Here is a 16,749-nt window from a genome sequence, read left to right on the forward strand (position 1 = left end):
AAGGAAGGGGAAGCAGGGAGGGAGGGAGGGAGGGAGGGAGGGAGAGGCGGGCTCGGAGGCCGAGGAGGAGGAGGAGGCGGCCCCACAGGAGGAGCCCAGGCCTGCGCCACTCACCCGCACTCGAAGGGCTCTCCTCCTCACGGGGGAAGAAGGCCTCCTCGCCCGAGCCTCCCCCGCCTCTCTAGGACACGGAGCCCGGCCCCTCTCGCTGGGCTTCCGCCAGCACCAAACATGGCCATGGCCGCGCGGGGGCTGGGTGCCCAGAGAGGGGCGGGGCTTCTTGGCGGCGCTGGCCAGTCAGGAGCAAGAGCGCCCCCTTCCTTCCTTCCTTCCTTCTCCTCCGAAGGCTCAGCGCCCGCCCGCCAATAGCAATTCGCCTCCCTCTCTGGCGTCACCGGTCTCCGGGCAGAAACTCCTCCGCCCTCCCTTCCTTCCTTCCTTCTTGAAGAGAATTCCCGGGATGATGCGCCAATGGGAGTGGGCCTCCGCTGGCCGCGTCACCAGTCTCCAGGCAGACCCGGCCTCCCAAGAGAATTCTCCCTCTGTCATTCCTGCCATTCAGAGAGAGAGAGAGAGGGAGAGAGAGGGAGAGGGAGACCAGCCAGGCTGGAGATGGACCACAGCCTCCTCACCCAAGGACCACTCAGCCCAGTCCTCAAGCCTGCAACCCCCCCCCCCCCCCTGTTGGACGGGGCTCCTGTTCTGCTCCCCTTCAGTCTCTCTCTCTCTCTCTCTCTCTGGATCAGAAATATTGGTTGAATGGATGCAGCTCAATATAGGCATCTGGACCTGTAGCTTAGCCGGCCTCAGTGTTAGTTGGCCTCAGTGAGAGAAGGCCTCAGTGTGAGAGAAGCCCCAGGTTGAAGGCCTCAGGTGTCACTCTACTGTGTGAAGCTCCTGTGTCAGTTTGGAGTGAGAGGAACCTCTGTGAGGGCAAAGGTGTTGATCTGCAAGAGGAAGAAGCCCAGGAATAGCCTGTTAGGCCAGGAAGGAAGGAAGGAAGGAAGGAAGGGGAAGGCCTGGAAGAGAGGGGGAAAAGGGAAGCCCATGGAAAGGGGAAGCGTCCCAAGACTGAGCCCTGTGGAGGGAAGAGGGAGAGTCCCTCGGGAGGAGGGGGCAGGGCCCACCCCCAAATACTCCCTAGTCAGAGGAGGAGGGAAGGCACCTTTCCCATGAGGTGTCTCAAACTGAACTGCAAGTCACTTCTGCTGTGAGAGAATTGGCCATCTGCAAGGACGTTTATTTATTTATTTATTTACTTACTTACTTTACTTTCCTTGTATACCGCAGTTTCTCAGCCTAACAGGCGACTCAACGCGGTTTACAACAAGGATAAGATCCATCAACGATATACAATTTAAAACCATTAGAGCACAATACACAATATTGACACAACAATAGACAACACAATGCATCTCATAACTAGAGTCGTGATCCAAATTCGTCGTCCATATTTCCATTCCTGTAATCGTCACATTCATTGCATCGATTAACCAAATGCCCGTTCAAACATCCAAGTTTTTAATCTCCTTCGGAACACCATTAGCGAGGGGGCTGATCTCACCTCCATGGGAAGGGCGTTCCACAGCCGAGGGGCCACCACGGAAAAGGCCCTGTCTCTCGTCCCCGCCAGCCGCACCTGTGATGCAGGCGGGATCGAGAGCAGGGCCTCCCCCAGAAGATCTTAGGGTCCTGGTGGGTTCATAGGCAGAGATACGTTCGGATAGGTAGGTTGGGCCGGAACCGTTTCATAGAATCATAGAATCATAGAATCATAGAATCAAAGAGTTAGAAGAGACCTCATGGGCCATCCAGTCGAACCCCATTCTGCCAAGAAGCAGGAATATTGCATTCAAACCACCCCCGACAGATGGCCATCCAGCCTCTGCTTAAAACCCTCCAAAGAAGGAGCCTCCACCACACTCCCTCTGGGGCAGAGAGTTCCACTGCTGAACGGCTCTCACAGTCAGGAAGTTCTTCCTCATGTTCAGATGGAATCTCCTCTCTTGTAGTTTGAAGGCTTTATAGGCCAACGCCCGCACTTTGAATTGAGCCTGGTAGCAAATCGGCAGCCAGTGGAGCTGGTGCAGCAGAGGAGTTGTATGCTCCCTGCACTCCGCTCCTGTTAGTATCATGGCTGCCGAACGTTGGACTAATTGGAGCTTCCGAGCCGTCTTCAAAGACGTTGCCCAGGGGACACACTGATGTTTTGATGTTCTACCATCCTTGTGGGACTTGCAATTTCTCAAGTGGCTCCTGACTCACACAAACATTTCCCAGCGGTGCCTAATACCGCCTAAACAGTATAATTTCTCCATCGGAATGGGCCGTAGGCATCCTGTGATAATGCGTCCTGTCTCATTCAGAACCACGTCCACTGTTTTAATGAGGTGAGATGTGTCCCACACTGGGCATGTGTATTCAGCAGCAGAGTAGCCAAGCGCAAGGGCAGATGCCTCCACTGTGTCTGGTTGTGATCCCCAGGTTGTGAGCGCCTCTTACTCTAGAGTGGAAACAGCAGGTGGCAAGTAAGAGGAAGGGAAGCGCACGCTGGGGTGGGGAGCCCGTGGGTGGGAAGTCCTCTCTTCCAATGGCCCAGTTTCAGCGCAGAGTCCTGGTCACGGCCTCTGGCCTTGTAAAGGAGCTCATCTCTTGGAAGCAACACTCTTGAGTCCTGACTTGGGGGTTTGATTCTTGACTTATTTGCTACTTATAACTATGTACAGGTCTTCTTTTAATATCTAAATATACTCTCAGACAGAATAAGTTCACACAACAAGGATGGGGATGGACTGCATATGCAGACAACAATGGCAAGGCCTCTCTAAAATACGACAAACAAATGACACATACATATATGTCAGCTCCACTGGCTGCCGATCCAATTCTGAGCACAATTCAAAGTGCTGCTCTTGACCTATAAAACCCTATACGGCTCCGGTCCAGCATACCTGTCCGAACCTATCTCCTTCTACGTCCCACCTCGGAGTTTAAGATCTTCTGGGGGGGGGGGGGGCTGCTCTCGGCCCCGCCTCTGTCTCAAATACATTTGGAGAGAGCAAGGGTCAGGGCCTTCTCGGTGGTGCCCCCCCCCCCCCGCCACCTGTGGAATTCACTTCATGGGGAAATTATGTCGTCGTCATCCTTCCTCATCTTTAGAAAGAAGGTAAAAACGTGGATGTGGGACCAGGCCTTCGGGCAATTAAGTTAAAAGGACACCTGACAATGTTGACTATGGCTTGGAAGTGGACATCGGAGAAAGCCTCTCTGGCATCAAGGAGAGAGAAGAGACGTGGTCAGAAGATTAGGAGGAATGTCTTGGTTACAGAATATCTTGATTTCAGGAAGGTCTTCATGGGACCACGGTTGCAGGGGGTTGGACCCTTGTACCGGCTGGACTGCTGACCTGAAGGTTGCCAATTTGAATCCACAAGATGGGATGAACTCCCGTCTGCCAGCTTTAGCTTGTGGGGACATGAGAGAAACCAGCCTCAGCTATGGAACACCTTCCCATCCAAGGACTACTCAACCCCATCCACAAGCCTGGCCCTCCCTCCCTCCCTACCTGCCTTTTGGGTTGGGCTTCTGTCCTGCTCCCCTTCAGTCTCTCTCTCTCTCTGTGTGTGTCAGAAATATGAAACATTAACTAGGAAGACTTAATGACAAAAATGTAAGCCAAGCTCTGAAAAGGTTACATGGGTGCAGTTCAATATAAGCAGGTGTGCCTGTAGCTCAGCAGGCCTCAGAGTGAGAAGGCCTCAGTGTGAGGCCTCAATTTGAGTAGACCTCAGCTTGAAGGCCTCAGGTGTAAAGCTACTGTGTTGAAGCTCGTGAGAGGGAAATCCATGATGTCAATAAGGCCTTTGTGGAGCTACAGTGGTGCAATGGGTCAAGCCGTTGTGCTGGCTGGACCGCTGACCAGAAAGATGGGTTGCTGACCTGAAGGTTGCCAGTTCAACCTACAAGATGGGGTGAGCTCCTGTCTATTAGCTCTAGCTTGCAGGAACATGAGAGAAGTCTCCCTGCAAGTTACTTCTGGTTTGAGAGAAATTGCCGTCTACAGAGACGTTGCCCAGGTGAAACACATCTGGGCATCCACTGGCAACATCTCTGTAGACGGTGAATCATAGAATCATAGAATCATAGAATCATAGAATCAAAGAGTTGGAAGAGACCTCATGGGCCATCCAGTCCAACCCCCTGCCAAGAAGCAGGAATATTGCATTCAAATCACCCCTGACAGATGGCCATCCAGCCTCTGCTTAAAAGCTTCCAAGGAAGGAGCCTCCACCACACTCCGGGGCAGAGAGTTCCACTGCTGAACGGCTCTCACAGTCAGGAAGTTCTTCCTAATGTTCAGATGGAATCTCCTTTCTTGTAGTTTGAAGCCATTGTTCCGTGTCCTAGTCTCCAAGGAAGCAGAAAACAAGCTTGCTCCCTCCTCCCTGTGGCTTCCTCTCACATATTTATACATGGCTATCATATCTCCTCTCAGCCTTCTCTTCTTCAGGCTAAACATGCCCAGTTCCCTAAGCCGCTCCTCATAGGGCTTGTTCTCCAGACCCTTGATCATTTTAGTCGCCCTCCTCTGGACACTTTCCAGCTTGTCAATATCTCTCTTGAATTGTGGTGCCCAGAATTGGACACAATATTCCAGATGTGGTCTAACCAAAGCAGAATAGAGGGGTAGCATTACTTCCTTAGATCTAGACACTATGCTCCTATTGATGCAGGCCAAAATCCCATTGGCTTTTTTTGCCGCCACATCACATTGTTGGCTCATGTTTAACTTGTTGTCCACGAGGACTCCAAGATCTTTTTCACACGTACTGCTCTCGAGCCAGGCGTCCCCCATTCTGTATCTTTGCATCTCATTTTTTCTGCCAAAGTGGAGTATCTTGCATTTGTCACTGTTGAACTTCATTTTGTTAGTTTTGGCCCATCTCTCTAATCTGTCAAGATCGTTTTGAATTCTGCTCCTGTCCTCTGGACTATTGGCTATCCCTCCCAATCCTCTCACGCCAGAAGGGATTTGCAGTATGTCGCTTCTGACATGGTACAAGAATAGTAAGGCCTTTGCCAAGGTCCCCCATGATCTTCTTCTGGCAAACACACGAGTCAAACGTGGGCTAGAGAATGCTAATGTGAGGTGGGCTTGTGATGAGGGAAGTGACCAGCCCCGAAGGGTGGAGAGCGAGGACTCCAGAAGGAGGACCAGAATAATCCACAGTGACCGCAACAGAGGAGAACGCTGGGTCAACACTCACAGAATGAACTCCAACCAGGAGAAGACTCCACTCGGGCAGAAAGAAGGGAAATCCACAGAGACAGGGTGGGTTGTGCCTGGCTCGGCAACAGAGTGACACGCGGGAAAGATCTCAGAAGAGTCTGAGTGGACAGCAAGCGGAACATGAGCCAAGAGTGTGATGCGCCAACAGCAGAAATAGCCAGTGGGATTCTGAGCGCGCCTTTGCTCACCTGGCAGATGGGGTTCTGCCAAGGGATTCTGCTTTTCCTGCATGGAAGAAGAGGGTGGACTAGGTAGTCCACGTGGTCTCACCCAACTCTACTACTCTGTGATTCTTCTATTTGGGTGAGAAGGCAAGGCCGAGAGAGGAGGGGGTTCCTCTCCCTGGATGACCCCAAAAAGAGGCTGGAGAGCGACCTGCGGAGGACGCTCTCGCTGGAGATGCTGCTTGGAGCAGAACGGGGATGGACTCCACGACCCACTGGGTCAAGGGTGTTGTGGCTGAAGGACACACATCTCCTCCTCCTCCCAGTCAGGTCTGCTTGTGTGCGGATGGGCCAATCCTCCTCAGACCACGCAAGATCAACCAACCAAAGAACACCCAAGAGATGGTCATGCCGTCTCTGCTTAGAAACCTCCAAAGGAGACTCTTATGGACTCCCGGTGGGAGCAGACTCCACTACTGGACAGCTCTTCCCATCAGGACGTTCTTTCTGTTGTTTAGGTGAGGCCTGCACACTTTGTCAGTGTGAGTGTGGGGTGGAGGACAAGGAGAAGCAGAGTCCAAACACGCACAACTCCCCTGCTAGGCAGGCACGTGAATGCAATCCTCTCATGGCCTCTTCCAGCTTTGCAATGGGACAGACTGTCTCATAGACAAGTAGTTCATTCCAACCCCCAAAACACCGCAGAGTCCTGGTCACAGTGTCACAGCCTCTGGCCTTGTCAAGTAGCTCATCTCTTGGAGTCAACACTCTTGAGTTCTGACTTTTATTTATTTATTGGCAACATTTCTGCCCCACTCTTCTCAACCCCTGAGGGTTGAGAACAATTCAACAATTCAATGCAGCAATATCACAATAACAATAATATAAAACCATAAACAATAACATTAATTATATAGTCATATAAACTTTCATCCAAAGTCCATGGAGGTTTTAGGCTTGATTTATCTGCTACTTGTAACTATTTACAGGTCTTCTCTTCATATACTCACAAACACAATGAGAACTTCTCACAACAGGGATGGCGGTGGATTACATACGCAGACAATGATGGCAAGGCCTCTGACCAATGGCAGAAAGCAAGCCGTCCTTCCTGGAAGGTCAGACCCAGGTGGTGGTGCTGGGGGGGACTCCTGTTTGACTCCCTGGCCGGGGGTGTCCCTCAGGGTTGAAGGTTCTCCCTCAGGCTATCTAACAATTACATGAAACCGCCGGGAGAGATCATCCAGAGTTTTGGAGTTTGGTGTCAAATGTATGCCGATGACACCCAACTCATTGACACTCTTTTCCACCCAAAGCCAAGGATGCCACCCTGCTCCTGAACCAGTGCCTGTCACCAGTGATGGACTGGGTGAGAGCTCACAAGTTGAGTGTAAGTCCAGACAAAACAGAGGTACTCCTGGTCAGTTGGGAGGCGGATCAGGGTGTGGGATGACAGCCTGTGTTGGATGGAGTCACACTTCCCTCAAGACACGGATCGCAGTCTGGGGGTGATCCTGGACTCATCGCTGACCCTGGAACCCCAGGTATTGGGGGTGGCTAGAAAAGATTTCCCACAATTAAAACTTGTGTACCAACTGCGCCCATACCTTGAGACGCCAGATTTGGCCATGGTAGTACACATCTTAGTTACACCCCGTCTGGATTACCGCAACGCTCTCTATGTGGGACTGCCTTTGAAGGTAGTACAGAAGCTGCAATTGGTCCAAAGATCTGCAGCCAGGTACTGGAGCATCGTACAGGGAACGGACAATTCCTACATTAGGGCAGTTCCACTATCTGCTTCTGGGCTAAATACAAGTGCTGGTCATTACCCAGAAAGCCCCAAACGGTTCGGGACCAGACTATCTACAAAGCCGCATCTCCGAACACAAACCGCCCTGGGCGCTGTGGTTTGCAGAGGAGGCCCTTCTCTCAGTCCCACTCTCGTCTCAAGCGCGGCTGGTGGGGACGACAGAAGGGGTCTTTTCCGTGGTCGCTCCCCACCTCTGGAACTCCCTCCTGAAAGAAGTAAACATGGCCCCTTCCCACTCTCCTTCAGGAATCTTTTTAAAACTTATTTATGAGCTCTAGTTTATGGGGAAGAGGAGGAGGATGAGCACTTCTCTGAGAGCACAAGAGAAAGAGTGAGACAGGAGAATAACGCAGGCAAAGGTCGTTAAACCTTTTTAGGCCAGTCTGCTGATTCAAAACAATACAGCCTTGCCAAATCCAAACACATGCAAGCAAATAACAACCCGAGAACACCAGAATAATACAAACAGTTTTCTCACAAATCATGTATGAAGGTGATCATACAGGTAAAATCTTGAGTTTCATGTAATCCAAAAATATAGCTAGGAACCAAGCCAGACCACACAAACTGCTGCACATGACACAGAGAGAGCAAGTTGGCAGCCTTCTTTTTCTGCCCATCGCCCCAATGTTTTGTCTACCTGGGACCCTTCGAAACATACAGGCAGGTCTCCTCTAGGTGTGTGTGAGCTCTTTGCTGTCTAATGCATTTTCCCTTGTGTGGCTCCTTTGATGGCTACCCAGAATCACACTGTGACTGAAGCTCTTTCCACATTCCACACATTTATATGGCTTCTCCCCTGTGTGGGTCCTTTGATGGGTACGCAGATGTCCACTCTGACTGAAGCTCTTTCCACATTCCATGCATTTATATGGCTTCTCCCCTGTGTGGGTCCATTGATGGGAACGCAGTTTTCCACTCTGACTGAAGCTTTTTCCACATTCCACACATTTGTACGGCTTCTCACTTTCCCAGAGACCCCCTTTCCACATCACTTTCCCACTTTTTCAAACACTCCTTCCCATTCCAACTTTTCCACGATTCCAGTCCTTCTTTCTCACCCAAGTCAGTCTTTCCCACTTTTTATTATTCATATACACACAGCCTTTTCCCCAAAATCTATACTGTAGTTAAAATAAACTATGGCAATAATTTGATTATCATTGCCCCAAGGGGGCTGTCCAGACCTTGAACCGGTGCTTGGCTGCTGTGTCGGACTGGATGAGAGCTAACAAATTGAAACTGAATCCAGACAAGACAGAGGTCCTACTGGTCAGTCGTAAGGCCAAACAGGGCATAGGGTTACAGCCTGTGTTAGACGGGGTTACACTCCCCCTGAAGACGCAGGTTCACAGCTTGGGAGTGATCCTGGACTCATCGCTGAGCCTGGAACCCCAGGTCTCGGCGGTGGCCGGGAGAGGTTTCGCACAATTAAAACTTGTGCGCCAGCTGCGCCCGTACCTTGGGAGGTCAGATCTGGCCACGGTGGTCCACGCTCTTGTTACATCCCGACTGGATTACTGCAACGCACTCTACGAGGGGTTGCCTTTGAAGACTGTTCGGAAACTCCAACTAGTCCAGCGGGAGGCAGCCGGAGTACTAACTGGAGCGTCATACAGGGAGCACACCACCCCCCTGTTATGTCAGCTCCACTGGCTGCCGATTCAATTCTGAGCACAATTCAAAGTGCTGGTCTTAACCTACAAAAACCTATACGGTTCTGGCCCAGTGTATCTGTCCGAACGGATCTCCCGCTACGTCCCACCTCGGAATCTGAGATCTTCTGGAGAGGCCCTGCTCACGACCCCGCCTCTATCACAAGTGAGATGGCAGGGACGAGGAGCAGGGCCTTCTCGGTGGTGGCCCCCGACTTACGGAACTCACTCCCGGGGGAAGCAGCATCATCCCTCCTCCTTTCATTTAGGAAAAAGTTGAAGATGTGGATTTGGGATCAGGCTTTCGGACCACCAGGCAGATGAAAAAGGACGTGGCAATGGAATGGAACTGATGTACGGAATGGAATTAAGGAACGCTGGATAATGTGCGCGGAGTTGTATGATTAGTTTTTAATTGATTATGGTTTGTTAATGTTAATTTGTGATAAATGTTGATTGTTGTTTTTATATATTTGTACCTTTGCAGGCATCAAATTGTGCCTTTTTTGTAAGCCGCCCTGAGTCCCCCAGGGGGTTGAGAAGGGCGGGGTAAAAGTAACTGCAATAAAATAAATAATTAATAAATTTGTTGTTGTTTATAATTTTATTCTATTATTATTACATTTATTATTTTACTCTATCACTATTACTACATTTATTATTTTATTCTGTTAATATTATTGTTTCTATTTATTATTATTACATTATTTTATGCTATCATTGTTATTATTACACTTATTATTTCAAGCTATCATTGCATTTATTATTTTACCCTATTTATTATTATTGGAAGGATACATAAGCACATTTACAATGAAGAAGGTTAGAATAATGATTTAATCAGAGTTGGACAGTCTTATCTTAAATTACAGATTTATGCAATTATTCAGAAACATTTAACCTACAGATGCCTCAATTAACGTAATTTTATTGCTATCTATTTTTATTTTTAGTCTTGAAATTTACCAATAGCTGCTGCATTCCCCACCCTCGGCCTATACTCAACTCAATAAGTTTTCCCAATTTTTCCCTCTTATATTTGGTCGGCTTATACTCAAGTATATACACTATGTGGCTTCTCCCCTGTGTGGGTTCTTTGATGCTTACGCAGAGTCCCACTTTTACTGAAGCTCTTTCCACATTCCATGCATTTATGTGGCTTCTCTCCTGTGTGGACCCTTTGATGGGAACGCAGCTTTCCACTCTCCCTGAAGCTCTTTCCACATTCCATGCATTTATGTGGTTTCTCCCCTGTGTGGATCCTTTGATGGGAACGCAGGTTTCCACTCTCCCTGAAGCCTTTTCCACATTCCATGCATTTATGTGGCTTCTCCCCTGTGTGGGTTCTTTGATGGATGCGCAGATGTGAACTCTTACTGAAGCTCTTTCCACATTCCATGCATTTATGTGGCTTCTCCCCTGTGTGCGTTCTTTGATGGATGCGCAGATGTGAACTCTGACTGAAGCTCTTTCCACATTCCATGCATTTATGTGGCTTCTCCCCTGTGTGGACCCTTTGATGGATACGCAGATGTCCACTTACACTGAAGCCTTTTCCACATTCCATGCATTTATGTGGCTTCTCCCCTGTGTGGGTTCTTTGATGGATATGCAGAGTCCCACTTTCACTGAAGCTCTTTCCACATTCCATGCATTTATGTGGCTTCTCTCCTGTGTGGGTTCTTTGATGCTTACGCAGATTTCCACTCCGACTGAAACTCTTTCCACATTTCATGCATTTATGTGGCTTCTCCCCTGTGTGCGTTCTTTGATGGATATGCAGAGTCCCACTTTCACTGAAGCTCTTTCCACATTCCATGCATTTATGTGGCTTCTCTCCTGTGTGGGTTCTTTGATGCTTACGCAGATTTCCACTCCAACTGAAGCTCTTTCCACATTCCATGCATTTATGTGGCTTCTCCCCTGTGTGGATCCTTTGATGGATACGCAGAGTCCCACTGTGACTGAAGCTCTTTCCACATTCCATGCATTTATGTGGCTTCTCTCCTGTGTGGGTTCTATGATGGATACGCAGACTGTCACTCCGACTGAATCTCTTTCCACATTCCATGCATGTATGTGGCTTCTCCCCTGTGTGGGTTCTCTGATGGATACGCAGAGTCCCACTTTCACTGAAGCTCTTTCCACATTCCATGCATTTATGTGGCTTCTCTCCTGTGTGAGTTCTTTGATGGATACGCAGATTCCCACTCTGACTGAAGCTCTTTCCACATTCCATGCATTTATGTGGCTTCTCTCCTGTGTGGGTTCTCTGATGGATACGCAGATGTCCACTGTCACTGAAGCTCTTTCCACATTCTATGCATTTATGTGGCTTCTCCCCTGTGTGGGTTCTTTGATGGATATGCAGATCTCCACTCTGACTGAAGTTCTTTCCACATTCCACACATTTGTACGGCTTCTCTCCTGTGTGAGTTCGTTGATGTGTAGTAAGAGAACTTCTTGCAGTGAAACATTTCCCACAGTCCATACAGTTATGTCGCTTCTCCCCTGTGTGGGATTTTGACAAGGAATGGAGATTTTCCATTCTTTTAAATGTATTATTCAAATATTATGCCAGAAGGTCACAGATATGTTCTCCTGATTTCCTCTTCTCAGTCTTTGTATTGCTCTAGTCCATTTGAATAAATAAATTACCAAGCCCCACTGTTCACAGCACAGTCCTCCCTTTTCTCCTTGAATACACAGCTATGGAGCTTGAAATATAATTTCTCCAACTTATTTCTTGTTCTTGTGAGTGCTGGGCAATTTCATTCTTGTCCTAAGACAAAGGGAAGTATTCTTCTCAAGGTTCCTTCAGAGGTTACCTGCCAGAGAAACGAGAGGAAAATCTTATCAGGAGCAGAGCACAGAAGTCTCTCCTTGAACAATAGGAACAATCGCTTGGTGCTGTAGCCAATGCCGGAGAAGAAGGGAGAAAGAGCGGTCCTATTGAGAAGAGCCTCAGGCTACTGAGAAGTACCTTAACACTTGCCCAACAAAGAGCAAGCCTTGCAAAGAGGGGAGAGTGTCCAGAGTGTCATCCTATCTTTGCAAAGGAAGCCTTCTAACAATACGGTCAGTGCAGAAAGGGCTCAGGTTGCAAAGCGTTTCCTGCCTAGATCCCGCTTCCTCGCATCCCAACTCAGAACTTGAGTGACCACCTGTACGGGCAGACCATCCCAAGTGGTCAGTCTTGGGAGAAAAATACTTCATTTCTTCCAACTGAAGCAATTTTTTTCCTGACCTCAGGCAGAACAAATGCAAAGAAAAAAACAAAGCAAACTTCTACACCAAGACCACAAAAGTGGAGATAGGGACGCAGAAGCACAGGGTGGAAGGCACTCAGCCTAGCAGCAGTACACGAGAGAAGGGGTATAGGGGAGATGGAAGGGTGGACCCCCAGTGCCACAGATGATGTTTGTGGTATGGCTCAAGGGTGAGGAGGGAGGCCATTGCGTTCACTGCACCCACTACGGGCCCCTCTTTGGCCCCGGGAGCCCCTTTGCGGGAGTTTCCTTGAGGGTCCCCTTCCAGTGAAGCTGAGACCGAGCCCCACTCAAAGCGTCAAGCAGGGGCTTCCACCACAGCCGCCTGGAGTCCCCTTCGGGTTTGAGAAAGGCGGGATAGAAATATCGTAAATAATAAACAAACACTTGCATTACTTCATGAGAAACACTTTATGATGTTTTTATAATGTTTTATAAGATGTATATTTATGCTTTTGTTGCCAGCTGCCCCGAGTCCCTCTGCGGAGGTTGAGATGGGGCGGGATTTCAATGCCCAAAGTAAATAAACCAATGCGCCTGTAATTGCCAACAAGATGACTGGCTGGGCTGGCTTCCTTTTGCTGGGTTGGCTCGGAAGAGGCTTCTCACTGGTTCCGACTGTTTATATTTTAATAGCGTCACTGTTTAATTTTAATGTGTGTGTTTTTCGGTTTTCAATGATATCCCGTGTTGCTTTGACTGTAAGAGGTTCCGGTCTCCTTTTAAGAGAGAGAAAGCGGGAAGGTGACTAAAATGACCAAGGGTCCGGAGAACAAGCCCTATGAGGAGTGGCTTACAGAGTTGGGCATGTTTAGCCTGAAGAAGAGAAGGCCGAGAGGAGGGAATGGGGGGGCATATGTAGATATGTGAGGGGGGGGAGGGGGGGAGTTTCCTTTCTGCTGCCCTGGAGAGAGACTAGGACGCAATGGAGCCACCACGGCTTGAAACTACAGGAAAGGATGGATGGGCACGCAGTGCCAAAGATGCCTCCTGAGTGCGAGGGAGAGCGGTTCAGGGCGGGATCTTTCTCAGAGGGTGGTGGAGGCTTTGAAGCATAGGCTGGCTGGCCATCTGTCAGGGGGGCTTTGAAGGCGATCTTCCTGCTTCTTGGGTGAAAGGGGTTGGACTGGGTGATGGCCCAGGAGATCCCCTCCCGCTCTAGGATTCTCTGGAGTCTCTGGCTCTTCTTCCCAAGGAGCTCTTCCAGGCAGGGAAGGCCAGAGAGGCCGAGAGAGGGGAAAGGGAGGCCGGGCGGCAAGAGGCAGGGCAGGGCAGCCTGGCTCTTCTTCTTCCCAAGGGGATCCGGGTCTCCTCTGGTGGGAGAAGGGGGCCGAGGAGGCAGGAGGGGAGGCCTCTGTAAGCCGCATCCATAATAATGGAAGGAAGGGCTGCTGGGTGTCTTGTGTGAGGCCCCTTCTACACTGCCACACCATCCAGATTATTAGAGATCAGAGAATCCATCTTGTCTGCCATGTGCTGGATGACATTTCTGCTTCCTTTCTGCTGCCCTGGAGAGAGACTAGGACGCAATGGAGCCACCACGGCTTGAAACTACAGGAAAGGATGGATGGGCACGCAGTGCCAAAGATGCCTCCTGAGTGCGAGGGAGAGCGGTTCAGGGCGGGATCTTTCTCAGAGCGTGGTGGAGGCTCCCTCTTTGGAGGCTTTGAAGCAGAGGCTGGCTGGCCATCTGTCAGGGGGGCTTTGAAGGCGATCTTCCTGCTTCTTGGGTGAAAGAGCTTGGACTGGGTGATGGCCCAGGAGATGCCCTCCCGCTCTAGGATTCTCTGGAGTCTCTGGCTCTTCTTCCCAAGGAGCTCTTCCAGGCAGGGAAGGCCAGAGAGGCCGAGAGAGGGGAAAGGAAGGCCGGGCGGCAAGAGGCAGGGCAGGGCTGCCTGGCTCTTCTTCTTCCCAAGGGGATCCGGGTCTCCTCTGGTGGGAGAAGGGGGCCGGGGAGGCAGGAGGGGAGGCCGGGCACAGAAGGGGAAGGAGGAGGAGGAGGAGGCAGGGCAGGGGCATCTCTGGCGGGGAGAGGAAAGACGGAGGAGGGAGGGAAGGAAGGAAGGAAGGAAGACCACCTGTCACATCAGCCCTTTTAATCCTGTACCCATTACTCTGGCCCGGCCCAGTTTTATTTTATTGTGTGTTAGTATATTGTTTATTGCCTGTTGTTTATTATGCTTTAATTGCTTTAATTTGCTTAGGTTTTGTGTTGTTATATTGTGTGTTTTGAGGCCTTGGCCTTTGTAAGCGGCATCGAGTCCTTCGGGAGATGCTAGCGGGGTACAAATAAAGTTTAATAATAATAATAATAATAATAATAATAATAATGGAAGGAAGGGCTGCTGGGTGTCTTGTGTGAGGCCCCTTCTACACTGCCACACCATCCAGATTATTAGAGATCAGAGAATCCATCTTGTCTGCTATGTGCTGGGTGACATTTCTGCTTCCTTTCTGCTGCCCTGGAGAGAGACTAGGACGCAATGGAGCCACCACGGCTTGAAACTACAGGAAAGGATGGATGGGCACGCAGTCCCAAAGATGCCTCCTGAGTGCGAGGGAGAGCGGTTCAGGGCGGGATCTTTCTCAGAGCGTGGTGGAGGCTCCCTCTTTGGAGGCTTTGAAGCAGAGGCTGGCTGGCCATCTGTCAGGGGGGCTTTGAAGGCGATCTTCCTGCTTCTTGGGTGAAAGAGCTTGGACTGGGTGATGGCCCAGGAGATCTCCTCCCACTCTAGGATTCTATTGAATCTCTGGCTCTTCTTTCCAAGGAGCTCCCAAGGCAGAAGTCTGAGGGGAAAGCAGGCCCCAGGACGCCCTTCGCCATTATTGACTTCCTCCTCATCCTCCCTCGCTCTCCCTCTCTCTCCCTCGTCTTTCCCGCCTCCTCCTCCGGAAGTGAGCCGGCCCCTCCCTCCCTCCCTCCCTCACCTCCACCGCTTCTCCCCCCCCCCCCCCCCCACTGCTAGACTTCCGCCCTCAACAAAGATGTCGGCCCGTGAGAAGGAGACCCAGAGAGAGCCGGGGCTTTGCAGTAGTTCAACGCCACTGGCGCCCCAGAGAGAGAGAGAGAGAGAGAGAAACTGAGAGAGACCCTTTCCTCCCTTCCTTTCTGTTCTCTTCCTTCCTTCCCTCCATCCTTCCTTCTTCCCTCCTTCCTTCTTTCCTTATTCCCTCCCTCCTTTCCTTCCGTCTTTCTTCCATTTCCTTGTTTCCTTCCCTTCCTTTTCCCTTTCCTTCCCTGCTTCCTTCTTTCCTTACTCCCTCCCTCCCTTCTATTCTTCCTTCCCTTCTCCTTTCTTTATCCCTTTCCTTCTTTCTTCCCCCCTTCTCTTTTCCCTTCCTTTCCTTCTTTCCTCCCTTCCCTTCCTTTCTGCCTTCCCTGCTTCCTTCTTCGCTTTCCTTCCCGCCTTCCCTTCCTTTTACTCTTTCCTTCTCTGCTTCCTCCTTTCCTTACGCCCTTCCTTCTTGCCTGCTTCTCTTCCTTTTCCTTTTTTCCTGCCTTCCTTGCTTCTTTCCCTCCTTCCTTCCTTCCTTCTTCCCTCTTTCCCTGCTTCATTCTTTCCTTACTCCCTTCCTTCTCCTCTGCTTCCCTTCCCCCAGTGGCTAAAGGGGATGTTTGTGCTATGGCAAAAGGGGTAGGGGGGAAGACATCAAGTCCACTGCATCCACCACAGGCCCCTCTTCGGCCCCCGGAGCCCATTTGCAGAAGTTTTTTCCATTGAAGGTCACCTGCCGGTTACGCTGAGACTGTCATCTGAATACTATTTACTTACTTATTTATTTACCGTATTTATACACCACCTTTCTCAGCCCGAAGGCGACTCAGGGAGGTCTACATTTGGCACAATTCGACGCCCCCAACAACATAAAAACAATTAAAACATTGGCATATAAAATGTAATTTCACATAAAGACAATAAAGACATACATCCTGGTCTTCTCCTTACTAAAATCATTATTGACTCACGTCCTCTTGTCGTTGCGTGGGCCTATCTCTGCCTGTTACGTTGCACTTGCAAATGTTTGCTCAAAAAGCCAAGTTTTAACTTTTTTGCGAAATGTTAAGAGGGAGGAGGCCGATCTAATGTCCCCGGGAAGGGCATTCCACAGCCGAGGGGCCACCACTCAAAAGACCCTGTCTCTCATTCCCACCAAACGCATCTGTGAAGAAGGCGGGACCGAGAGCAGCATCTCCTCAGACAATCTTAAAGTCCTAGATGGTTCATAAGGTGAGATACGTTCGGACAGGTAAGCTGGGCCGGAACCCTTTAGTACCAGGCTTGTTTCCTAAGCAGCATATTGTATAGCTAATGACACCAGGCAAATGGTCCCCCAATTAACCAGAGAGTTCATTGATCACATCCACAAGCACCATGGCTTTCTCCTCAGAGTAACTGCAGATTGCGGGCCCCACTTTGCCTCCTGGTTTTGGGGAGGGCTCTTCAGTCTCCTGGGAGTACGGCCAGCTCTGAGTCCTGCTTCTTGCCCTCCAACGTCTTGGCCCAACTGAGAGCGTCCAGCAGGTGTTTTAATTGCTGTTTATATATGTTTATCTGTA

At 50.0% G+C, this 16,749-nt stretch overlaps 1 protein-coding gene across 23 annotated transcripts in view; it reads right to left on the reverse strand.

Annotated features, from left to right (window-relative positions):
• Positions 1-16,749, reverse strand: part of LOC132764002 (zinc finger protein 214-like) — a 353,977-nt gene that overhangs the window by 115,444 nt on the left and 221,784 nt on the right. For 9 of the 23 annotated variants that reach the window (XM_067464889.1, XM_067464888.1, XM_067464894.1 and 6 more), the window contains one exon: positions 9,741-11,750. The exons of 10 other annotated variants lie outside the window; for them this stretch is intronic. In XM_067464889.1, coding sequence (XP_067320990.1) covers positions 9,977-11,470 — 1,494 coding nt within the window. In that variant the 5' untranslated portion in view covers positions 11,471-11,750 and the 3' untranslated portion in view covers positions 9,741-9,976. Of the gene's footprint in view, positions 1-114; positions 174-9,740; positions 11,751-16,749 lie in introns of those variants that run through there. 4 more of the 23 variants (XR_010909358.1, XM_067464878.1, XM_067464898.1 and 1 more) reach the window with 3 other exon arrangements.

The sequence above is a fragment of the Anolis sagrei genome, chromosome 2 (genome assembly GCF_037176765.1).
Source record: "Anolis sagrei isolate rAnoSag1 chromosome 2, rAnoSag1.mat, whole genome shotgun sequence".
NCBI lineage: Eukaryota > Metazoa > Chordata > Lepidosauria > Squamata > Dactyloidae > Anolis > Anolis sagrei.